At 46.0% G+C, this 25,888-nt stretch overlaps 1 protein-coding gene across 1 annotated transcript in view; it reads left to right on the top strand.

The window, feature by feature from the left end:
* nkd1 (NKD inhibitor of WNT signaling pathway 1) overlaps window positions 1-24,460 on the top strand; it is a 32,977-nt gene extending 8,517 nt beyond the window's left edge. The window contains exons 4-10 of the mRNA XM_078285085.1: window positions 13,608-13,665; window positions 18,698-18,801; window positions 18,971-19,066; window positions 21,522-21,669; window positions 22,572-22,653; window positions 23,188-23,315; window positions 23,928-24,460. Of these exons, the coding sequence (XP_078141211.1) occupies window positions 13,608-13,665; window positions 18,698-18,801; window positions 18,971-19,066; window positions 21,522-21,669; window positions 22,572-22,653; window positions 23,188-23,315; window positions 23,928-24,460 (1,149 nt within the window). The remainder of the gene's footprint in view (window positions 1-13,607; window positions 13,666-18,697; window positions 18,802-18,970; window positions 19,067-21,521; window positions 21,670-22,571; window positions 22,654-23,187; window positions 23,316-23,927) is intronic.
* Window positions 24,461-25,888: the final 1,428 nt, after the last annotated feature.

Genomic DNA, 25,888 nt, shown 5'->3' with positions numbered 1-25,888 from the left:
TGAAATCAGTAGAAGGGACGTGCTCATTGGCTACATTCAGGGCTTAAGATTAAATTGAGGGAACAGGGATTTGTCTTGGCTCGTTCTTGTTTTAAATCTTGTTTCCTGGTTTCCTGGTTTTCAGTGGTCAGATTTAGCACCAGCTGTTTACTCTGTGTGCGTGCGTGTGTCTGTGTGTGCGTGTGCATGTGCTCAAGTCTATGTGCGTGTATGTGGGTGAATGTGCGTGTGTACATGGGTAGTGGAATTTGTTAGCAGTGTGCAAGTGAGCAACCTACTCACTGCAAGTTCATTATGGTGAGCAGTGACACAAGCTACTAATTCCAGTCAGCTATGAATAGAAACGTGCCTCTGGCACCAGAGTGCTTGTATACAGTAGTTGAAGTGTCTATTTCTGCTGCCATGTTTACTTGCTAAGTTGAAAAGTTGTCTGTAATTACGGAGATTTTAAGTCCACAGTTAAAAGGTCAGATGTGAGGGATGTTTAAAGGTAGTGGCTTGTGGCTGGCAGGATGTCTGCTCCGAAACATGTTGTGTGTGTGTGTGTGTGTGTGAGCGTGGGCAGAGATGAAGAGCGGCCACCTTGGTGTTGAGGTCGCTTGGGTTCCCAGCTGTAGAAAAAATGGTCGCCTTGCACACGTCTGAGATTTTCCAAACTACCACCTAGTTTGAAAAATCTGTCAGCTGGAATGACAAGGTCTAGCAAATGGCTTTGAAGAAAGAAGATGGCTCCTAGCTGGTGTTGTTAGTGGTTAGGTATAGATGTCCCTGACTACAGTTGGGATTTTTGAGATCTGATTATAAAGGTCGGATTTTTTTATGACATCTGTGTGTCCACACTTGGCTTGAAAATGACCATTATGTGTCTCCCCTGGCTATATTTAAATCTGTGTCCACATTACTTTTTCCCACTCTTCTCCCCATCTCTCATTTGTATTGTGGCTGGACTGCATCCAGACGGTGTAGAATTCCATTCACAATGCAAGCCTGACCTCTTCCAAATCTGGTTTGATAGATCATATAGCAATGTCAGCAAAATCCAATTATTTGTGCATTCTGACTTCTCACCTAATGTGTCTTAGCTTGATTGGATGATAAAAATCACACTGAAAAGACAAGTGTAACTGAAGAGTGTCATTCAAAAACGAGGCATCTGCAATTTAAAAAACGTCATGGTTAATAAAGTTTAGCTACAAAAAAAGCTACATTTTATATGGTATAATCCATGGTATTTTTAAAATACTGATTGATAAACATCAAGGAACAGTTGACTCCCAGTATGGATATATAGCATTTTGGAGTGGAAATTCTTCAGCTGTAGCCATTGACATGACAAGTTACAGAGGTGTTTCTTCTCAGTTGGCTGTGGTGAAAGGTTGAAGTGCCTGTCACTTTCTCGCTGCCCCCGAGGTAGACTTCTTGACTAAAATCCTGTTCCTCCCACGCTCTGCAGCACTTGAGACTGGCGTCTGAAGCCACCCAGATGACTAAAGGACTGTCTCCCCTCTAAAGATACTTTAACTAATTACTTAGAGCCTCTAGACACAGTGTGGCACACCCACTGTTAAACAGAACACACACAGACACTCATGCGTGCAAGTAGGCATGTCGCCAACCATTTGAATTGGGAGTCTCACACTGTATAATCCATCCTATTTTTAAAATACTGATTGACACACAAACACACACACACACACACACACACACACACACACACAGCAAACCCATGTAACCTAATGAGAACTACTGTGTTCTTTTTACTGGGGATGTTAAAGGTTCCCAGGATCACTTATTTCCTTCATGGAGGGAGAGGTGTCCTATTGCAGTACGAACCACACAGGCCCTTGGAGATGAGGTGTGTCATTTTGCCTATATGGCTCTCTCTCTTGCTCTTCCTCCCCTTTCTTTGGAACTTAGCTTCACTCTGAATTCAAAAGGCCATAATGTTGTGATTTGTTACTCTTGGCAGGCGGAGACCACCTGTAAATCAAGGCCAAGTGACGGGCCGTCTCCATTCCCTTCCAATCCATAGCTCCCTTTTGGGAATGTAAGGTCCCAGAGCGGGTTCATTGGTTGGTGGAGAATGTGTTAGAGGAGTCCACCTCCAGCTCAGATTCCCCGTTAACCCTCTGACTCCCAAGGCAAGTTCAGGATAAAAACAGAAGAGGCTCATTTTGCACTCACACCGCCAGCAATCATTTCAGTGGCCAGTTTGAGCTTTCTGATCACTAGCTGAAGCACAAGTGGTATTGCATTGACAGGTGGGATATATAGCAACACTAGTGTGTGTGATTGGCTGTTGATAAGTTCAGCTGCAGCCAACTTTTCAATGCCCGCAAAAGAGGAAATGAGACATCTGTGGTTAACGTCAATGTTTCTCTGGCCATAGAAAATGAAGGCACTACCGGCAATTGGTTTCTTGAATTGCTTGAGGGGCGAACGCACAGTTAGACCCTTGATCTACACCTTGTATCCTCTCCCTCGCCTCCTCTCTGGTGAGAGAAGGCTTTGATAAACAGTCTGATAAATGCTAATTGCTCTGGTTACATATTTTTCAAAGCTAATAAAGGCCGGTACCTTGAGTAACAGGCAGGGTTTAGTGCCTGAGGGGCTCGCCGAGTTGTAAAAGCTTATCTTTGCAGGTGTAAAAGTTTTGTAAATGGGTCATTAAAGCATTGGCCAACTTCACACATGAAGCACAAAGAGGGAGAGGGGGAGGGGGATTACTTCAAATCAGCATGTTTCTGAAGCACAGAGATGAGGGCTGTAAATCTCTGCTAATATTCCACTGAGCCTTTCAGGAGGCAGCCTTTGATGTGGGTGAGGTAATGTGACCAGCAATGTTTGCAATGTTAATCTGACGTGGAGAAATGACTGGTGGCCGTGCACAATCGCTCTACAAAAGCAAGGCATCCGATCGCAGGTCTTATGGGTGCTATAAAAAATGAATTCACAGGCCAGAAAGCAAACAAGCTAAAAAGGCACGTGCGCATACAAATCTTTACACATGGAAATATGTACACACACACACACACATACACAGTCACACACACTACACAGACACGTGTCTCTACGAAGCGTGTCCAGCAATGACACGGAGTTCATTTACACAGACACATAAAATGACTAAATATACAAATCATGATGTTTGGATACTAGGCTTTACTAAACCACACCTCCGCCATATGCGGGACTTTGCTTCAGCCTCACTAAAGCTGCCTCTGGTCTGTGTGTGTGTGTGTGTGTGTGTAGTCTCTGGATGACCTGTCCAGTGAACTAGAGCTAACAGGGTAAGCCCTCTGGCATGCGCAGGCTACTCAAACCCCTCCCGCCTCCGTGGTGCTGACCATGCACACTTTAATCATAGAGCAGCTTCCTCCAACCTGCCCGCTGATGGATCCCAAGTCCGTGGCTATAATTTCCTTCCTGGGGTGCAGGAAGAGAAGTGGGTGTGCCGTGACTGAGGGGTGTCAGGCATGGGGCCGCAGAGTCTGCCCTCCCCCCTCCCCCTACCGCAGCCCACCGCAGTCTGTAGGGAAGGTGTCTACCAGGCTCCCTCCGAGACCTCAAATTACGCACCGGCCTGTTTTAGAGGACCGTCTCAAACCGCTCATCTCAGAGTTTAGGGGCTTATTTGTCCAGCTGATGCATGACAACTCCTATGTTTGCTGGGTTTTTTCTTATGGGACAGTGGGCAGTCTGCTCAACTTCAGCATTGTTCTTTTTCTTTATTTAGACAGAGGGGGGGAAAAAAGCGAGGCAGACGGAGTGGGGGAGACGCAGGAGAGAAAGCTTTGGTTGGGTTTTGATCCCCGGCCAGTTGGGGCCTACATGTGGTTTCAAAGCCGGGGGGTTCAACCACTTGACGATATCTGGGCACTTTTGCTGTTATTTCTCGTCCGATCAAGCTCCCAAGTTGTGAATTCCTTTGTCGCTCAGTGAACTTGGTAATAATACTGTCAGAGTTGGGATTTGATTCCCACCCGTGCTAAAAAAATAACACATATGCACTAAAAGTACTGGTGCTTCAGATAAAAAGCGCCCACCAAATGGCTTATGTTTTGTTAATGGGATATGTAAAGGACTCAACATCAAAAGATTTACAGTCTGTGACCTCTGGGAAGGCATTCGGCTCCTTATCAAATGCATAAAATTGCATTGTAAAACACAGCAGATATGACTTACTCTTGGCACTGCGGTCTGCTCATGAGCACAGTTTTTATGCATTTATACAGTAAGTTGTAAAACATTTTACAGAGTGAACCCAAGTATCTTTTATACTGGAGCGAACCCAAGAAATACCTCATTGTATCATGTGATGATGAGCCTGATAGTCCCTTTGTAAAAAACAGACTTATCTAGTTTGGCTACAGAGACATGCAGAGACTTATATTGGTTTTTGCTCGGCTACGGTTCTCAATCTGTAGGTGTTGTATGAAAATTGGCCCCATCTCCTCTCTTCCCTCCCTAAATGGGGCCGTCTCGCGCCAGCTTTGCTACGCTATATGATTATCTGAGATCTTAATTTCATGTGTGCAAACTGATCCCCTTTGAAGCCACGCTCAGAGGCAGTGCTTTCTTCACTACCTCACATCAACACCCTCTATCTTGGCTCCATCTCGGGGCATCGTGTTTTAGCGCTGCGTGCTGCTTTGAGTGTCGCTGGAAGGTGAGGAGCAGTTCAGCGTGAAGAAGTGGAGAAGAAGACTGGATCCAGGTTGAAGTTCCTGTCTGGTGGTGACTGTGAATGTTTTCTGTTTTGTTTTTTTCGCAACAGCGCCACGTTAGCGGATGGGGGGTCAGCACACTGCCGACTCGGTGATCTCGGTCATCCTGCAATACTCCAGGATGGGCACTGCTCCAGATTCCTGAGTTGTGCTGCTCAGTCCTTTGAAACAGCCTCCTGTGTATCTCAGTTTACTCTTTTGGGGGGTGGAGGGGGATGGGTATTTCCTCTCTTGAGGTCTTGTGCGAGTAACACTACACCTTTAAGCTAATTTGCAGCTCTAAAGCTAATAAGAGTGTTTTGTTGTTTTACTTCTTGGCTTTCAACATTGGGGCTGTGGCTGCATTACAGCTTTTGAAATGCCCCAGGCTAGACGACTAACTATTTTTGCCATTATTAATTCATAAACATTAGCTTTATGGCTGTTATCCACGTTAAACAGAATCAGAATCAAAATCACTTTAATTGCTAAGTGCACTAAATTTATAGGAATTTGTCCTGGTGACATTGGTGCTAAGATATACTGAAAACTTGAGAGTTTCATATTAACCCTTTAATTTTAATGGTCTCAGGGTGCATTGAGGGATGAACCCTCATTTACAATGCAGTCGAGAATACAGCAACAACAATCAAATTAAGTCAATTAATCACCATTAAAACGAAGCAAGTAAATACAGTATTAAATAAAAATTAAAAACAGTTGCAGTATTCATTTTTTGTGTGCATCGTCTGTGCATTTAGTGCATCGTAACACACCTGGTACAAGGACAGCAGGGCCTCACATACAGTACAAAGGGACAGTGCAAGACATACTACGGACTGGTTTGTAGTGTAGAAATATAACTCTACATATGTACATACACAGATATTGAACATCCTATAGCTGTGAGCGTTTCAGCAGTGTAGCACGTTTGAAGCTGGACTCAGGTGAGTGTGCTGGTTTCTGCCAGTCCTCACCTGCTGCTGCAGCGCTCCGTTTCACCCTCTCCACCGGTGGGTGGCTTTCATGTGAGTGCCCCAGCCGTCTCCTGTTAAAAGGGCCCAGGGGAAGCAGAGGTGCACTTGGGGGAAGCACGACCACTATTCCCACATTCTCCACTTGTCTCTCTCAATCTGCCTGTCTCGCCCGCCTGGCTAAATGGCCTTTCATGTGCGTCGTTCCCCGCTTCATGTCGGCAGCCCCGCTCTGAATGTCACAGACCTGAAGGTGTTTTCCAGCGCGGGGTGGGGGGAGAGAACAGGAGGCACCCGGCCGCAGCCCTAATGAGATTTTTCCTGGGTTTTGATGGAGTGCCAGTAACGCCGCCGTTGGTCCAGCGGCCTGCCTCCACTGAGCCCTGGCGCGCGATCAGGGGGAGCTGTCGTCGGCCGCGTAAATTGTCAGCCTGTGTGGCGTGGAAGCAGACGGCATACAGACCAAGAGGCCTTGTGGGACTTTCCCACAATCACATATAAGCATATATTACTTGCACTTTAATGTACCCTTTTGCTTTCAAGCACGCAGACACACAGAAAAACAAAAAAAAACACTCTGCCCAGGCGTTCCGCGTCTGCAGTGCCAGGGTAAAGATGACGCTAGAGCCCCAAGGCAACTTTCTGCCCTAACTTGCCAAGCTTCATTCTGGCACTTCCAGCCTATGCTCCCTCTCTCTCTCTCTCTCTCTCTCTCTCTGTCTCCCTCCCTCCATTGCATAAGTCAATGGTAATGGTACCTGGCACTCACACACCACTTAAAGCCTCACTCTAGCCATTCAGATGGTCAGAGGTGGTGTAGTGGTTAAGACTGGAGCCACATGCATCCCTGCTGGCTTATGAGCAAATCCTGCCATCAACCTCTTTCCTGTGTCTCTCCCATTCTGTTTTCTCTTGGCCTTCCTACGGCGTTAAAGGAACATTCCACCCTCAGATACTCTTGCAATGCTATATATTATTAATCTGTGATTTTCAATACATTTCAGGAGTTATTTTGTGATTAAGTAATTTACCTTTCTGTTGTACCCACTTTCTCTCAGCCTGCCTCATGTACTTCTACTTCAGTTAGTGATTTCCTACATTTCCCAGAATACCTCCAGACAACGTGTCTGAACTTGTTGTATTGAGCTGGGTTTTACTTGTCGGCGGAGATAGCGATAACTATAGCAAGAGAAAGTGAGAGTCGCGCTTCTTACTCAAAATGCAACATGTCTTGCGGCTGCGTTTTGTTTTGGTCTATTCAGGATACTCGCAGTGGAGAAATTGGTCTCTCTGCCTCTTCTACAATGGATTTCTTCCTGCATGATGTCGGTGCAAAATGGTGAATCTAGAAAGAAGCCGTTTCTCTTTGATTCTGAGGGACTGACACCAAAACCTGACATTTACTGTTGATGTTTCAGAAAGTTGAACGTTTTTCTCCTATTAAACTCCATTTAAATATCTTGACATGACGTTACGTTGTTTACGTCCGGATAGTTATCCACGGGAATAAAAAAAATACACGACCAAACAACAAAATAGGCCCAGAAATGCCAAGTACATCGGCAATAGCTGCTTTTTTAACAGTGTTGAAGTGTTTTATGGTGGATTTTTCCTTTAATAAAGGAAAATAAGTCTAAGGAGAGTGGATTGCCCATCATCCTTAAAGAAATATAGCTACTCCGATTTAGTGTTAGTTCAGTAAATATTATCATTTTTAAATATGCAAATCCATCTTTCTTATATCCAAATCCATATTCATAATGTGTGCCATTGATGTGTCTTGCCATTTAGGTTCAATGGCCAAACCAAACAGGCCCTCAGCCCGGCGAGTAATGTAGATGGGATGTTGTAATGGGGCAGGCACACTGTGTTCCTGTGTATAGTCTAGCCATAAATCACTTTCTGTGAAGGGGCTTGAACAACTTTAAAACACACAGGGGCCATACAATCCCTTGTCCTCCAGGCCCCGAAGAAGCTCTGAAGGACCTGGCTGCTGTTGAAAGCAAAACGCTTTATACTCTGGTTTCCACAGAACATTAAACATCATGTCTGGAAAATTGTTTTTGGTGGTCCCAAGTGTTGTAGAAAGACGCTTGTTTATGTGCTGAATGTCTTTTGTGATACCCTGAAGCCTGCAGCTCTGGCTGAGGCCTGCAGAGTCCTGGGAAAGTGACACCTCACTGTAGCGCGCATAAAACAGTTTGGAACACAAGCATAAACATAAACACAGGCAGGAACCAAACGTACAAACACCTTGACACATACTATATACCAGTGTTTAATAGTGGTGCATTCTATTGTGCTGCTGCACAAATAAGGTGCTGGATCAGCTAGTGCTGATTTTATTTGTGTTGGTGTTGCCAATTAAGGCTCTATGAAAGGTCACCAGCGCTGTGATACATTGTTCTGACTCTGGTTGAGCCAGTTAAGAGGGGGGTGGGGGTGGGGGGGCTTATCCTCATGCCCCACTCTGCTTGGCCTAAGATGCTCCCCCACAGTGACCTCTGACCTCTAGGTGAGCAAAGGTCCCCAGGGAAGCCTGTCATTGGCTCATTGCCTGACAAAATGGGTCAAGATGGATGGCTCTTTTGAGGTCACCTTATTTGCATACATATAGTTATCATGGTCATTGTGTGCCATGTGTGCCAGAAAACTGTAGGAACACGGTTCTCTCATAGATAGCCATGAATATTCAGATTCGGTAGCTATCTATTTGTGAATGTTTCATCAGCTGAGCCTTGTCTTTACTGATTACTAGAGAAATCACTTTAAAGAGGATGGCCACTATCACAGTTGGGGCAAATTCACTTTGAACTCACTCAATTTAAGTGAAACTGAAGTTCACATAATACTGATGGAGCCTTCATTTTCAATAACTGAACTGACCGAACTTTAATCTTGCAACAGGGCTATTTCCATTTTTTTTATTTCTCTTCTCATTTGCTGCTTCTTATTGTTCTTTTTTCCACCATGTTGTGCTTTATTGTCATGTTTTCATCACTTCACATGTATTTTGCGAAACAAGTCAATTGATTTTTTTCATTGATTAGTTTTTAATGACCTTAAAATATCAAAAGATGTCCAGTTTCCAAATTTGGAGGAAAATCTATCTTCTTTCTGAATCAATGGAAACAAAAGAGAATTGATCCCAAGCCTGATCAGTATCTGTAGAACAGGCTCTTTAATCCTCCAGTGTGGGGAGGGGCTGCAGGTCTCTATGAAGAGAAAAGCCTGGGTGTCCTGGTAGTTACAGAGACCGCCCCATAACCATCAGGTCACAGGTTTGATCCTTGCACCACCAGTGTCTCCACTGACAGCCATGTGTCCTGTCAAAGTGTCTTAAAGCAACACCCTGAGCCCCTACCTGCTCTTTCATTGCAGGCTGCTCTGGATAAGAATGCCAGCTAGATGTGTGAAGTGTAAAAAGAGCAGTCCCTCGACAGCAGTGAATGCTGGGCTGCTGGACCAGGCTTTACATTGATCTGCGGAGAGGGAGTGGCAGGAGGCTTCAGAGTGTCACCAGAGTCACTTTTGAGGTTGAGGGGATTAAGCTCTTTCTCACAGGCCTGAATGGAGCTCCGCTGCCCACCGAGGACCTGAGTCCAGCCAAAAGTGTTATTGCTGCCATTAAAACCTCCCGTTCTGGAGAGCAATAGGCCCTCGGAGCTGGACAAAGAAATTGGCCTCATTGTTCCTTTTGAGGAAAATACGACCGTTTGGCTGCTGGGAACACAGGAACCCTAAAGGGAAACACTGCTTATTTTTAGAATTCCTCAATGTTATTTCTGTGATCCAGGACAGTCCAATCAATTGTTGCTAACAACTCTCTGCCACAGCCAGAAACCAGAGAGCTAAGCTTGAAACCGGTAATGTCATCAGGTCATTCAGTCTGGAGCGGCTCCATAGAGAATGCATTAGAACCGATTGTAAGGGTGAAAGTGTGTGAGAGCAGCCAGGACCAGGGGGATTTTCTGGGGATATGGGTGCATTTTCTGGTTCAGAACTGCCAACACTGCTGTAGAATAAAGATCGTTTGAGAATAAAAACTCCAACAAACATTCAGATCAGTCTCCCATTCATTTTTTATGAAGCAGATCCAGACTTTCTACCTGATATCATCACAACTTTGAGTCTTAGTTCTCTGGTTTGGTAGAGAGCTGCCACAAAATAATGATTGAAGTGTCACAGGGCATAGAAAAACACGCACATGGGTTCTTAAATTGAGTTGTGTTCCCCTTTAAGGAGTGATGGGAAATTTTCTTTTGCTGCCCCAGTTTGACAATGCGTGCTTGTGTCAATTTGCCCCGTTCTCTGAACTCCAGAAACTACAAAAGAATATGTGAAGAGATTCCAAGCCAGTTTCTGCTTTTTTTTTCTCCTCTGCCTCTTTTTCCTCATATTTCCGCTGCCATTTAGTGGTCAGGGACTTTTGATGACAGGACGAGGAAGTGTGTGTGTGTGTGTGTGTGTGTGTGTGTGTGTGGAGGGGGGGGGGTCGAGCTTTCTGGAAATCTGAGGTTTTTGACTGAATGCATGTGATTTTTTTTTTCCAACATTAACCAGAGCAAATCCCAGCGTAACCCCAGCATACTAATAATACAGCTGCCATCCATCACCACAGACAACAACCAATTAGCACATTCCTCTTTCCCCTGTTCTCATGTTCTTGGCTAACCCCTCAATAATTTTGGGTCATTCATCAAAAAACAGAAATGCACTCAAGACAGTGTGTGTGTGTGTGTGTGTGTGTGTGTGTGTGTGTGTGTGTGTGTGTGTATGTGTTTGCCAGTGCATGCGAGTTTGTGTGTATGTCCATGTGCCTTTGTGTGTGTGCATGTGTGTGTCTGTACAGTATGTGTCTGTATGTAAGTGTATGCATCTGTGTGTTTCTCACACACATTTTCTCACAAAATGTGTGTGATTTCCTTTATGTGTATAATTGTGATTGTGTGTGTGCGGGGCTGTGCATGTGTGTGTCTATGTGCAAAATGTGTGTGTGAGGAATGCTGATTGTGGGGTTATTTTATGTTTCTCCGGGGCTCAGTGGCAGCAGGTTAACGTCACCACTGTCCCAGACTAAAGACATGATCACACTTCATCTCTAATGCATTTCTCTTGCTGTAAATTATACTGTATGCACAGTTGTGTTCAGGAATCCTATGGATCAGAAGTGTTGAGACTAAACTGATCAGGCGTGGTAACCGATTTTACCGCTACAATGTACATTTTCTTTTGCAACTTTGATTCATGACCTATGTTTCCATCCAACTTTCAGTAGAATTTTAAGCAAACTTTTGAAATGTTGCAAGAAATGATATGCAAATTAGGTGCATTTCCATCAGCTGAGTTGAAGCGGATAAATAGGGTCCCTGAAAAACCACATCCACCAGAAGAATGGAGAGTATTTCAAGAACTGATTGGTACTGGGGAAGTTGTTATTGTTTTTTCGTGTCAGCAAATGTGGCCACAACTTGATGCTTTCATTTAAAGACATGCATGCGGCAATATTCGAATACATCGACAAATGGCCATACAACCAAGACGCGTGCCATACACATCAGAGAGACAGCATGTATGACATTTCTGGGAGGTTGTGATGGACAGATATTTTACAGTCAGTCTTTCAGCATATCTAACAACAACTCTCTTCTCAGATAGAGGGTCCCTGGGGCAACAATAACCATTTCATAATAGAGACAATACCGTTCAGGGCTGTGATGCAGAGCAGGCCTGTTAGCTGTGGTACTGGCTGCAGTATTAGTGGCTGTGCGGCCTCTTCTCTGACCCAACGAACTCTGCCTGACCTGCTGAGAAAGGCAAGATGCCACAGTCTCTGGGACAGGCAGCATGGCAGCATGGCAGCAGTCCGGTTCAGTTTGTCGGTGCCTGCTGGGGTCTCTGTCCTTCTGTCTCTACCTATGTATACAAATATGTGCACGTGAAGTGTGTTCACATATATTCTCTCTCTCCCACACACACTCACACATACCAGGGTTGTGAATTGATTAAAAGCCAAGTTATGGCAAAGTCCCTGCATCCAATATCATTTGCCACCAAAACTTCCAAAACATTTACTGAATGACTGATGACTGATATTGATAAATTATTAGACCTAAGTCACCAAACTATCACAGTTTAAAGGGAACATTGCTCTTCTGATGTAATTTTTGATTCTTATCATTTTGTTTGCTGACAGTGGAGACAAATATGGAAGTCTACTCAACCCCATGTCAGTCGAAACTCCCAAACGATCGAGTGAGCCTTCTCCCAAACAACTGAAGTAAAGGGGTCTGGTTGTTTAGAGCTCCAAACGGGGCATTACGTGACCATCAAATTTCTCTAAACAGCTCGAGCAGCATATTCCAAGTGTTTTGTAGCCAAACGACTGCACTGTGAGTCCAAAAGGCCTTTCTTTACATTATATAACCGAAACAGGGAAATGAGCTGATTCTGTTTACAACTGGCCGGCCAATAGAGAAGGTTAAGTCTTCAGGCAGAACTACATAATGTAGCTTGTAGTACTACTTAATGACGCAAGAGCAGGCTGACTGACATGTAGGAGTGTAGATAATGACAGACTTTTCATTTTGGGGTGAACCTTTAACCCTACCTCTCTGTACTGCTTTGCCATATTAGTCTGGTTCAAGCCAAGTTTAAAATACATGCCTGTGAGGGGCTCAGAGGGCCCTGATGCAGGTTTTGGAAGAGTCAGGTAGACAGTCAGTCAGTCAGTCAGTCAGTTGGTCTGTCAGTCAGTTCTGTAGTGTGGTGTATTCTCATCCTAAGGCCACCCACGGTGCTGCAGCCAGGCCGGCACTAGACTGAGGAGGGTAGGATCACACCAGCTGACCTTCTACCTCTCCGGATTAGACAGAGATCCTTTCTCTCGCTGTCATGCAGTAGCTTCACCACTGTACTTCACACACACACACACACACACACACACACACACACACACACACACACACACACACACACACACACACACACGAGCATACATACAATGCACACTTACTTGTACACACAAATGCACGCACACAAACACAGTACTATTGTGAAGCGAGTAGCTTGAGGGGCTTTTTGATAAGGCTAATCATAAACTATTTTAAGTGCACTTCAAAATTACTGCAGTAACTTCAGTATGTTCTGTATACTAGTCTCCACAGAGTCTGTAAGGAGTGTGCACAATTTTTTTGGTTTGTTTTTGATGATTGTGGGAAATATTATTCGGTGGTAGTCTGTGTACAATCAAAAATACAGTCTGAACTGAGGCCAGGGGCGTGAGTCTGTGTGCTAGTGTGTGTGTACGGATGTGTGCATGAATGTGTTTGTCGGCCTGTGAGTAATGGTTTTCGGGCCAGATGACTGTAATGCCACATGGATACCTGAGCCAGACTTTTCCATGGTGAAGCCCGGGGATCACATGTCCCTCCTGTCTCTGCGGTATGCACTCACAGACAGGGCTGCCAAGAGAGGGGGGCCCGGGTGAAAATGGCCCGGGAAGAAAACAAGCCTCCGAACGTATCGCTGCACTCCGCAACGATAACCCGCCACCAAAATAGCCCCACTACCAGCCCTTTTTCTCAGAATCCGCTGCTGGGCCAGCGGCGGCGATTTAGATATTTCTTTCACATAGTCTCCGTCCTGAGTGCCAGTCTTACGCTCAGTTTGTTTTCGATCCTCCAATTACCATCCTCGTAGACTTTCCGCTTCTGTTTAAGCTCAGCGCGCAGTTGTCAAACTTTCTACATATATAGATTTTAAACGCTGTAATTTGGAATCAGGCATGTCACTCATGTGCTGGAAAGCTGTGCCGTGGATTTGCACCGTTAAATCAAGAGTTGTTTGTTTTTATGTGACAAAAATACAATATTTCTCCGCTGTATGGCTGGAAACACTGAAACTACATGTCTCTTTGTCTCTCCAGGAGTCCATGGATGAAGCCTGTGCAGAGGGGATCAGTGATGAACACTACCGCTTGGAAGGTAGGCCCTCTCCTCTCCTCTCCTCTCCTCTCCTCTCCTCTCCTAAAGGGTTTGTATACATTAGATCAGTGGATTTTATTGCCATTCTGCCACCAATTACTACACCAGCTCATTTCGCTGATCTGTTCCCCCTCTCTGGTTGAAGGCGCTAATCAGTGAAGTTAGCTGGTATAGTGTTTGGTTTGAATGAAAACTTGCATACTCTTGGGTCACGATGGCAAATGATTGAAAACCACCTCATTAGATACACACTGGCCATCCAGGTGTGGTATAACTCTCTTGCTAGCGTTGCTACCAGTCGCTCTTCATCCTCTCCCCTCCGCTCCCCACTCACACCCATTCGCTAAGCCCCAACAATGTGCTGATGAGGTCCCCTTTACCTTCCCTCCCTCCTCTCCACCTCCTCCCTTTCTCTCATCCGCCCTTCCCCCCGTGGCGCTGTGCGAAGTGCCTCCACTCCCCATGTTTTTCCCCAATGTGGTGTGATCCTGGATTAAGAGCTCCGGGAGGAGAAGTCGCTCCCTCCCATTTAAAGGCAGGATCAGACGTGAGATGCAGGCTGAAAGGTGGAGTTGGATGAGACCAGCCCAGATGTGTGGCAGCATTGGCAGAGAATTCTTTTTAAGATTCAGTTTTATTGCACTTCTGCTTTATTGGATCGTGTACAAAGGAGCGAGACAAGGGATGGTGTGATAGGTAATTGGAGTTTGAAAGGGCGTTCTGTCACTGGGGTGAAGCTCAGTCTGGCCCAAGGTTAATGTCCTCCCCACAAGACAGATATTGCTAATTAGCCATGCTGTACTTTTAGTCCATTTTCCATGATGGCCTAGACCATTCACTTGAATACAGCACCCCATAGTTAATATCTCAAAATCTGCAACAACACAGAAGACTGCACCCTTTAAAATGGTACCATTTTGTAAGTTTAAGCTACAAAAGGCAAATTCCTAAATGGCAGCGAGAGGTAATTGAAAAATTTGAACTTCAATACCCAGAAATCCTGTAAGGTGATGTCAGTAAACTGCACCCAGCATGCTCATGTTTACCAACCCAGCCGGTCTGTGATGCTTTAAACCAAAGGAAACTAAAGGGACAAGAGAAGTGAGTCCAGATTTCTCTGGACGGAGCTGCTGTTTGGGAAATCAGTACAAACCTGACACCAGAATTTCATGTGGGTAAATAGGGCAAATCTACAGTGTCTCAATAAGGGGGGATGGGATGCTTTTCTCTGTTGCAGCCCCACTTCGTGATTTAGGCTGATAAGATGGATTTATTTTTACATTAAAATCTTGCCTGGTGCAGCTTTAAGAGGTCAGGATAGCTAATAACGAGTTTTACTTTCATGCCAGCACTCACTTTGTAGGTGTTACAGTTTTCAAATGGTGTCAATCTGAATTTGGAATCTTTTTTCTTTCCTTTATAAGGCAGCGGTGAATACATCTAAGTTATTCTCTTTCTCAGAGGAATTGGCAAACCATGTTTGATTTGCAGCTAGTGCATTAGTATTCCTTATGACCTTTTTCAGACTTTTGAAAAACTACCTCTTATAAAAACAATTCTTTATTTCAGTGTGGAATAATTTGTCTTCAGACACAATATTCACATAGCGAGCCATTTCGTACCTCCTCAGGCATATTGAGACCCAAATAAAGACAGCAATGGAGGATTTATGATGTCCCCTGGTTGAACTCCATTCAGCGCAGTGATCAGATCTATCGTCCATAGATCTAACAAAGTGGAAACTGAAAATGAGAGAGAAAACAGAGAGAGAGGAGAGATGATAGGACGACCAGCGCACTTAAAAGCTCTCTTTCCTCAGGGCTTCAGGAAACACTTCCAAAGAAAGTTTTGTGGGGATTAAAAAAGAACTCGCCGGCAAAAATTGCAAAGGAGAGAAGAAGAGAAGAAGGGCTCCGCGATGAAAGTGTCTTTAGGATACTTCACATCGGCATTGCAAGCATGCAAGAAGAATAGCCTACATGGGCTTTTCACACATTATAGTGTTTTTTTAAGTCTTTCTTTAACCAGGGAAGGGTTTGCTGAGTAGACCCTTTTTCAGCCACGCCTTGCTTCAGATTCAGTTAAGCTCGTTCACACCTGGGAGCTGCCCAGTACAACCAGTTCTACTACTGTGGGTCACTGAGCAGCGCTACTGGAGCAAGTGAGGAGTAAGTGCCTTGCTCAAGGGCTGCTGAGGGTGGAGAGAGTGAGGATTTGAACAGGTGACCTACAGCTGCCCCCAGATAGGGTTTGGAATATTCAGTCATATAGCCCGGTGTTATTCTCTCAATCAAAATCACCTTAGTCTGCAGCACTGTGCCGCTTGACTGTAAGAGGAGGGCACAGACCCAATTATGTGTAATACAGTAGCCTAGCTAAGCTGGGTGTGATAGCTCAGAGTGTGTGGCAGCTTTCCTGAGCTGACTGTTATAGCTGTGCTCGTGTTTGTGTGTGTGTGTGCGAGCGCATGCATGCACGCACATGTGTGTGTAGCGGGGCTGTTGGAACAGGCTTGGCATAGAGGGTGCCAGCCTCGGCCGCCCCCGTCTTCCCCCCTCAGATCTGATTTGCAGCCAATCCCCTGGCGGCGGCTCCTCTCATAAAGAGCCGGCTTATGTCTGTAGTGGGGGGTCAGAGGGAGGGGGGGAGGGAGATGGCAGATTACTGTTACTCCTCCCGGCATTTCATTAGCCTCAAGATAAGCATCTCACCAGCATATTGAGCCTGCTACGGAACAGATTTGCCCTCGCACACAATGTTCCCTTTGAGCACCTCAGATGATCAAACGGCGGGACCCCGAACGCTGCTCCTCTCCAAAAAGTTGGTAAAAGCTCCCTGGGATGATGCCTTTCATTTCTGGCATTTTCCCCTACCCAGGGATGGGACAGGTCCGCTTTGATCTGCTTTGGATCAGGAGGAAAGAAACGGGGCTGTTGTGTCTGCTCCGTTGGCGAGCACAACAAACAGTGTTTCAGATTTGACTTGGCTTAATTAATTAGTGATTCTGTTTTACAGCCGGTCTGATCCTCTTCCAAAAGGTTTGAGAATGGAACTTCAAAGTGTGGCGGGAGGGGAGAGGAGCGGGGGAGGGTGGTGAGAGAGGGGTGCGGTGTGTGTATGTGTATACGTGTGCATGTGTGTATGTGTGTATATGCGGCCTATGGGACTCAGCCGGCTCTGTAACTCCTCTCAGTCCATCCGCAGTGAGCAGACGTTAACATCCCGGTGGTGGGATGATGGGCCGATGCTCAAGGAAAACAAAATGGCCAGAGGTGGAAATGGAAAATAAACAGGGGCAGTGGCGGGGTGAGTTTGTGATCTTTGCCAGTCGTGTGTCTCTTTGCGCACTCATTTCATTTTTGCCACCCTAGTCCCAAGTGTTATAGAGGCTTGCGGTGGCAGCGTTAAGGTTTGAGAAGCAAGCTCCCGATTTAAATCCCCAGACCGTCTGGGCAAATCTTGGTAAAGGTGAATGAAAAACATTCTTCCCTCCCTGGACAACTACCATGGAGCTGCCCTTGAGCAAGGCACTTAACCCCCAACTGCTCCAATGGAGCTGGTGATCGACAGACCGTGGTCGTATTGTGTGTAATGTGGAAACAGTGGCTGAAACAGAGCGTGCAAAGGTTTAAAGAAAGGTAATCCCACTACATGTAATGAAACTTCTGCAGTATAGCAGGAGATGTTGGCAGGTTTTACATAGGTGCGTCTGATCGTCAGTGTTGTTGGGGATGTGGGTAGCACAGGAACTGGGAAGTGCATGTGACAGATTAGTGTTCCCTCTGGACTGTCTGCCTGTGCTGTATGTTTGGGAGGTAATGTAGGGTGAATGTCACTCCACAGAGTTATGAGCTCTGCTGCACTGGGCCAGGGACTCAGGTGCCTCCTATGGGCCCTTTGATGTTACATGCTGTTCCCAGCATGCCATTTATTTTCTAAATGACACGTAATATTCTGTCATGTTCTTGGCATGTTATGCCATTCAGTTTCATGTTTGCTCTATGTAACCCCTGGGATATATACTGTAGCTAAGAGCTTAAAGGACCATTACTACCTCATTACAATTCAAAAAGTGACTCTGAAGAAGATGTTTTTGCCATGTGAGAATAAGTGCTGTCACGATTCCAACATTTTGACTTTGATTCCGATGCCAGCCTTGGTATCACGCTTTTGATTTTCAAACACTACTGCAGCCAGAAATGATACAATAATCTTACCTGATACCTGAGGTGAAACACGACAAAATAAAATACCAGTTCAGGAAAAGCTCTAGTATAGTACCATTTCTCAAATCAGGTAACACAGTACTTTTTCAGTGCTAATACTCACTAGTGCTAGTGAGACACTAATGAGAATAAAGGCTTTTAATGTCTTAACATTAACTAAATAACAGAGTGTCTTGGATTTTGTTGGAAGTGACTTACCCCCTACACTTTCACAGATCCATTTAGCCCAAATTATGCCTCCCCATGCTGTTTTTGACCCAAAACCTTCCAAAGACCATTTTTTGACTTGAGCCAAGCGTCTGTTTTCTGTTGCCTTTGAGAACTGCCAGAAATATTGTAAATATAAGTTCAGTGTACAGAAGTGACCCAAGAAATGACAATTACGACAGGGAAATATGATTTGATACTTGAGTTGCTGAGTTGTGACATCTAGAGAGGATGTTGCCAGTGTATCCACCTACCTGAAGCACAAAACAGCTCTGTGCTGCTTTCAAAAATAGTACAATAATAATAAATATAAAATTATAATAAAAATACAATTCAAGAATACAGCCAGAGACTCAAAAACTGTGTAGGAGTTTTGTTGCAGCATCCGTCTAGCTTTTATTTCCAACCAAGAGCACTTGAATGCGTGACACGTCTTAATTGCGACTGCCAAACTCGGAAGTAGGAGCTTACAAGGAACACTTGAAGGCGACATATCCCCAGGTTATGACTGCACCCAACGTTCCCATCCTCAGGCTCTCTCTTTTATCTTTGTGTGCGTGTGTGCATGTGTGTGTGTGTGCGTGTGTGTGTCGCTGCAGTGGCTCTACCCCCGGAGAAGACAGACAGCTGCTGTGTGGAGGAGAAGATGCAGGAGAGGGACAGCCAATCTCCCGCAGGGCCACAGAAGCAGCTCCAGTTTGAAGTGAGTGTCAACATCGACCGGGACGTTTATTACTTCCCCTCAGGATGAAACTAGGGCAAGGGCAGGACACACACACACACGCGCACACACACACACACACACACACACACACACACACACACACACACACACAGTATGGTATTGATAGTTTAGTGCTGTGCTGTTTCAGGAGTTGGAGTGTGCTGTGTCTGTGGAAGAGGATAACAGACAGGAGTGGACCTTCACCCTGTACGACTTTGACAACAACGGCAAAGTCACCAGAGAGGTAAGACTCCTGCTTTGACCAGTGACTAACCTGCAGAAATAAAGGTTAAATGAATAGATGAATAAATGAATGAATGAACAGACTATAAATGCATCAAAACACCCACCAACACTGCACAGTAGCTGGGGGAAAGTTACTTTTAAAAGTAATTAGTATTGCTCTTTGTTAAAAGTAGCTTGTTAGTTACTGGTGAATACTTTTGCGTTACCCACTTCATAAACATGCCGTAGCAATATGGCTTGTGCTGCCAAATGTGTCGTCAATCATTGTTTTAAAATGCAATGCCAGACTAATGCTCTGTTTTTAAAACAGTAAGCCAATCGCATTTGTTTCAAGCATACAAGTTGTCTGCATGAGATGCTGCAGGATTTTCACTTTCTTCTACTGTTTTTTTAATCGCGCCAACAAAAATGTCATATGAAAGAAAAATATAAGAAATAACATTGTCATTTTAAAAAGTAACTAATACTGGGTTACAAGAAAAATGAATGTGTTAAGTTACTAGCTACCACAAAAAAGTAACCTGAGCACTCTCACATGCTACAAACTCTGGATTGAACCAGCAACTTCCCCGTTACCTTTTCAATGATCCCTTTTTTGGTGTCACCACACTCGAGAAGAGAGCGAGGATGGAAGTTTTGTGCATCTACCTCGATCTCACTGTAAGGAACCAAATCCAGCAACGTCTGTGTGTGTTTCCTCTCCTGCAAGATACCTAGTGGCTTGCGTCTGCCTGGTACAGATCTGAGAGCACATCCAGAAAGGCCCGTGTTTTTTGAGAGCGACTTGAAACGGCGCAAAGAGACTGGAGCTGTCCTCTGTGTGGTTGGCTCTGCAGTTTTTTTGGCATCGCCCGTGGCTCCGCGGCTCATGAGACGGCAGGCGGCGGCTTGGAGGGGGGAAAAAAAAACGCTTTCTTCTCCAGCTCCCTTTTTTTTATATTCCTTCACACGTATAAAAAAAAGAGAGAAGGAAACCGAAAATGACACGGGAGGCTTTTATTTTATTTTATTTTTTTACAGTACGTCTGTGTCTGAAAACAGTATCTGGAACCGGTCCCCGAAGAACTCATAATAGTCCTTTATGTTATGAGTCAGAATAGTACAGTGGTGAGCAGAAATCATGCTTTTGGGTTTTTTGCGTGCGGGGGGGAACGAAGGGAAAGGAAGCAGCTAATAGGCCCAAAGAACAGGCGCGGGCTAATTTCAGAGCGATTTTAGGAGTGCCGTTTCTTGGTAGTGGCTGTCAAAGGAGCTCTTGTGGTGCAGCTGTGCTACCTTCTGAGGGAAAGCACTAACGAGACTTGAGAGACGAGTCAATTCATTTCACTTCCACAGAGGATTGAAATTTGCATAGAGAATTAAAATTTGGTTTGCAATAAAAAAAAAGAAAGAAACACATAACGCAGTTGCTGAGACCTGAGAGCGAGTCAATAGCTCAGTGTGGTGCAAAATAAATAAATAAATAAATCAGTGCAAAACATAAAATTTCTAAATGGGCACAAGAGCCCAGATCATTTCATGTTCAAATTAAGCAGTCTAATTGTGGTGGGGATAAATGAGTCCCTGGTTCTGAACTGAACATGCATGATGGTTTCAATTTGAAGATATTGATGCTTGTGTATGACTTTGTCAACAGTGCAGATGTCAGCTGTACTTGTCATGTACATACTGTATGAGTCTATTCTTTTTCTTCCTGTCTGTCTCTACCTCTCTCTCTGTCTGTCTCTCTGTGTTCCCTCCATTTCCTCAGCCCTCATTGGCCTGGGGCAGAGGTCGTTTTGATGGCCCTTAGCTACATAGATGAGCTAGTGTGTGTGTGTGTGTGCGCATACGTGTGTAAATGCGTGTGCTTTTGTGTCTTTGTGTAATCGTATGCACGTGTTTCTGCATGTGCGCGTACGTGATTCGAGCGATTATGAGACACGGAGGAGTGAACATGGGGAAAGTGCAGAGCGTTCGGAGCTGTAGAACAAGCCTCACATCAGGCCTGACATCCCCGTCAGCCTCCTCTGCCACCGCCAAGACAGTTCTTTTCATGAATTTATAACTTGTCTTTACACCCTGTCTGATCGCTTTACTTGGAACGCTGAACTAAAACAACTGACATCAGTACGTTTCTCCGCTCGCTGTTGTCTGAGTGACTTCACTGTAATCCTAGCTAGCGTGAAGTATGAGTTCAGCGCCGATCGGCGTCTGATCAGGAACACGAAGAAGCAGGGAAGCTCTGTAATGTGTCTGGTGTACGCCGCGCAGCTTGAATGTACACAGCCATAGAGTACTGAATTCATACCGACAATGTGTCTCTGCACCAATGTTACCAAGAATCTCTAAGAATTTTTTTGTACTTGGCGCTCAAGCGATTCTGACTCCCCCATTAGAAATGAATGGAAGTTGAAAAATCACGTCCTCTGGCTGACGCTCACGCTCCTCTCTTCTCTCCCCTCCCCACCCAGGATATCACCAGCCTGCTCCACACCATCTACGAGGTGGTGGACGCCTCCGTCAACCATTCTCCCAGCAGCAGCAAGACACTGCGGGTCAAGCTCTCGGTGGCTCCCGACTCCAGCCAGCGGTGGAGGAGCTGTACGCAAGGTGCGGCAGGTAAAGCCGGGACGGGACGGGGCGGGGTTCGGTTCGGTTCAGAGGCAGTATCGTGGAGGAGGGTGGTGGTGGTGGGGGGGTGGGGGTTGGAGGAGAAGAGAACGGGGCACTTCGGGGTCCCCCTTGTGTTGCCTGCTGTCAGCTCACCCGGAGATGTGTTTGTTGTCATGCAGAAAGGCGGCTGCTTCAGGCCTGTCAGAGCTTTCTTCCTTGCCGTCTCGGCGTCGCTCCATCTCTCCCACTCAATGGGGTTCATTTTTAATGATGGGGGGAGTGACAGAGCCAAGAGAGGGCCCCCCCAGCGCCTTCAAATACTCTGAAAGAAACCTTAAGAGATGTGCCGAGTCCTTTTGATAACCACAGCCATTTTTCTTTTCTCCAAAGTTCCCTTTTTTCCCCCTTCTTCTCCCCCTCGCCACCCCCCCTGCTCAGAGCTGTCGGGAAAATATAGCTACGTTCAACTTAACTTTTCTCACTGACGACTTGGTAAACAAGTAGTGAGGGAAAAATATCTCAAAAAATATATATTCCTGTGTGTTTACGTCCTGTTGTTTTGGCTATAAATATCCGTCAAGTGATTCAAACAGAGCAAGCTTTGAAAATATTGCTGGCTGCCTTCATGCTAATTTCAAACCGCATCAGATCTTGTGCCCTTAATAAACTATTTGTGATGTGTGCATGTTTTTTTTTTTAATTCCATGCCGTATAAGAGACCTGGAGTTGAAAATAGAATAAATGAAGCATTGTTGTTTTTTCCTCTTCTATGGATCTTCAAAGTAAAAACCCCAAAACAAAGGTTGCTTTCTTCTGAGGCTTGTGTGACTGCTGTAATGTGTGTGTGTGTGGCTGCTATGTGTAACGCTCTTTGATAATGGCCTCCTGTCTTTCACACACACACACAGACATGTCCCACCCCAGAGAGAAAAGTGACAAGTGCATAGAAGACCCCAAGAGCGCCGACAAGAAGTCCCGAGCTCTCCTAAGGTAAGCCCAGTCTCTTTGTTCACTGTAGCCTCTATCGTTAAAACCAGTGATATCTTTGAAACATTACATCATTGATAATAAAAACCCGTTATTTAACCAGGCAAGTTACCTAAAAACATTTTCTCATTTGGAGTGGTCTGGGGGAGTCTTGCAGGAGGAAGGAGGGTCACAGAAATTCACACATTGACACCTGGGAGGTGCCTAGTGCTGCCACAGTCTTCTACTGTTGGCCAATGAGCAGCTCAAGTGAAGCAATTGGGGTTGTGACTCCAAAAGCATCTCAGCTATACTTAGGAGAAGTTATCAGTGAAGGGGAGAGTGTGCCTCATTACTGACCCCGTCCAGATTTTCCCCCAGTTGGGATTTAAACCTGCGATTTTTCCGGTCACAAGCTCGCTGCTGTAACAATTAGTCTACCGCCGCCCGATAATAAGGAGCGCTCGTTTTACTTTTTCCAAACACTACTATACTGAACCTCACTGTGGACTCGGGCCCAAACTGCCGCCTAATGAGAAGTGCCGCTTGTGCCCGCAGGCGCCACCACAGTGACCACCACACCCAGCCGGGCTGCCAGCGCCACTGTGTGGACGAGAACCTGGAGCGCAGGAACCACTACTTGGACCTGGCAGGCATCGAAAACTACACGTCCCGCTTCGGAACCGGTGAGTGGACCGGGGCCAGGGGCGGAGAGGGAAGAGGGGAGGGGGGAGTGGGGGGAGAAAGAGAGTCCATGGCGCTTTGAAGCTGCATCCAGAGGCCCTCATTACTGCGGCACCTGCTTGGAGCCATTAGGTGGACTACCAGCCCACTGCGATCCTGGCCAGTACAAACATCTGGGCCCAGGCGAGCACAATACATCAAGTGTTCGAGGCTAAAGCCCATCAACAGTACGGGCTGTTGTGAAGTGAATTATTAGGTCTAATAAGCAGCAGCCTTGATCTGACAGTCAGTGATGACATGTGATTATTTTAATGTTGGCCCTGTTAGAGCGGTGCTAACAGAGATCTACTCTGTGTCACATTGTGTCAGCGTTATCCGCATGAAGATTGGACCTGAAAATGAAGCTGCCAACAGAATGATGGAGATTTCCAGTGGAGCTCTATTAGTGAGTGGCTGGCGTAGGAGTGAATTTTGACTTTGAACTTACCTTTCATGTGAATTTGAGTGTATTTGCTCATACACCCGCTTTTTGTTGTCTGTCTGCAACTTTTATGTTTGTCATTGATGCTGCTGTGTCAGTCAAAAATGAAAGGTTGTGTCTGTCTCCACCGCAGCCCCCGCCACGGAGCCGGCGAAGGCGGAGCCTCAGACCCGATCATCCAACCAGACTCGTTCTCGCTCCCACGAACCAGAGAACGGCCACTCCCATTCCCACCACCGCCGCTCGCAGACCGTCGCGGACTCCGCTGCTCCAGACGGCCCGTGCCCCGCCCGGCCGCGAGGCCAAGACTCAGGGAAACACGCCCTCCGCTCTCCTAAGACCCACAGCCGCACGCCCCCCACACAGACCGGCGGCAGGGTGATGAGGAGCCGAGGCGTGCCTCCTCCCCCGGCCCTGCCCAGCCAGACCCCCCCTCACCAGTCCGCGGCCCCCTACCGCAAGCACAAGCAGCGGTCCAAGGAGAGCCAGGGCTACCGGGCCTTGGGCTCTCTGGGCGCTCCGGGGCCCGTGGTGGAGAAGGAGCAGGTGCGGGACCTGCCCAGCGTGCTGCTCTACGAGGGGGGGCTGGCTCAGGTGGTGCAGCGGCACGAGCATCACCACCACCACGAACACCACCACCACTACCACCACTTTTACCAGTCCTGAACCCCGCTCTGCCTTGCCCAGCTCAGCACTCCTGCAGCCCCACTAGCTCCACCCGGGCCAGCAGACACTGACTGCAGCGAGGCTCCTCCTGAACCACCAGGCGGCCCAGCGCTGCACAGCCAGGACTGCAGCAGCCAGCTGGGCTTTTTGCCGGAGGAGCTGGCACTGTAGGGGGAACAGGACATGGGGAGGACAGGAGGATCATGGGAGGTGCAGCCCAGTGCTGAGATGTTATTAACCAGTGTTATTAAGAGGTGGTCCAGACATACAGAAGCTTGGGTAGGCAGCAGGATAGCAGGATAGCCGTAGTACGGCCAGGACTGAGGATCATGGCTGGGGCTGTCGAGAGAGGAACAGCTTCAAGTAAATAATGACAGCTGGACACCAGTAGTTCCTCTCCCCTGGCCCTGTATCCCACTGCCTGACGAACTCTATGGCTCCAAACCAGCACCACAATCCTTCCAGACCACTAAGCCAAAAGGTTTGTAAGGAGAAGGAGGGACTAGAGGCAGAAAGACTGTGATGTATAGATGAAAACTTATGAAGGAATATAGGTGAAGGGAGAGCAGGGCATAGTGTGTCTGAGTGTGTATGCGAGCGTGAATGCTTGTGCGGATGTATAAAATACTGTATGTGTGTGTGCGTGTGTGCATGTGTGAGCGAAGCGTATGTATATGTGTGTGAGTGTCACGACACCTGTGTCACTATTGAAAACCACTTGAAGCGCGCTCATGGGTGCAGTAGTATTTAAAGTAGGCTGTCAGGCAGGTATTGAAGATGAAAATGAAGATTCTGACTTTGGCACGCAATACCCCGGAAGCAAAAATGGAAAGGAAAATGTTAAAATGTTTCTTAAAGTGAGAATAGAAATCCTAAATCCGCTGCTACCTCTAGTTTTATCCTAATTGTCGGTGTTATGGTGACTTTGACGAAGCGTTCAGAGGTTATTTTCAAATTACTTCACCTTTTTGAAAGAAGAGAAATCATGCCACAATCTGCAGTACTTTAGTGTTGAAAAGCTCCTTACTTTTATTAACTAACATTTAATGTACATAAGGTATATAATGTTGTTATCAATTTTATAAGCTTTATTGATAATGTGATATGTTTGTATTCACAATCTGAAGCTCAAGTTTTCCTTCACACCCACATTTTGTAAGACCACTAGCAGTCTCATTTTGACTAGAAAATGTATGACTTTAGTAGCATCAGCTAGTCCCCTCTCTCTCTCTCTCTCTCTCTCTCTTTCTCTCTCTCTCTCTCTCTCTCTCTCTCTCTCTCTCTCTCTCTCTCTCTCTGATCACACCACACATCATTACACCAACTGTATTTCAGTAACTTTGGTTGAACAAGCTATGACTTAAATGTGCTATTCAGTAACTTGATGACAGAGGCTTGGCTGATGATTGTCAACATGAAAAACAAGGA

Source organism: Centroberyx gerrardi, chromosome 1 (genome assembly GCF_048128805.1).
Source record: "Centroberyx gerrardi isolate f3 chromosome 1, fCenGer3.hap1.cur.20231027, whole genome shotgun sequence".
Lineage (NCBI taxonomy): Eukaryota > Metazoa > Chordata > Actinopteri > Beryciformes > Berycidae > Centroberyx > Centroberyx gerrardi.
Note: the sequence above shows the minus strand (reverse complement) of the source record. Positions and strands in the feature narration are given on the sequence as shown.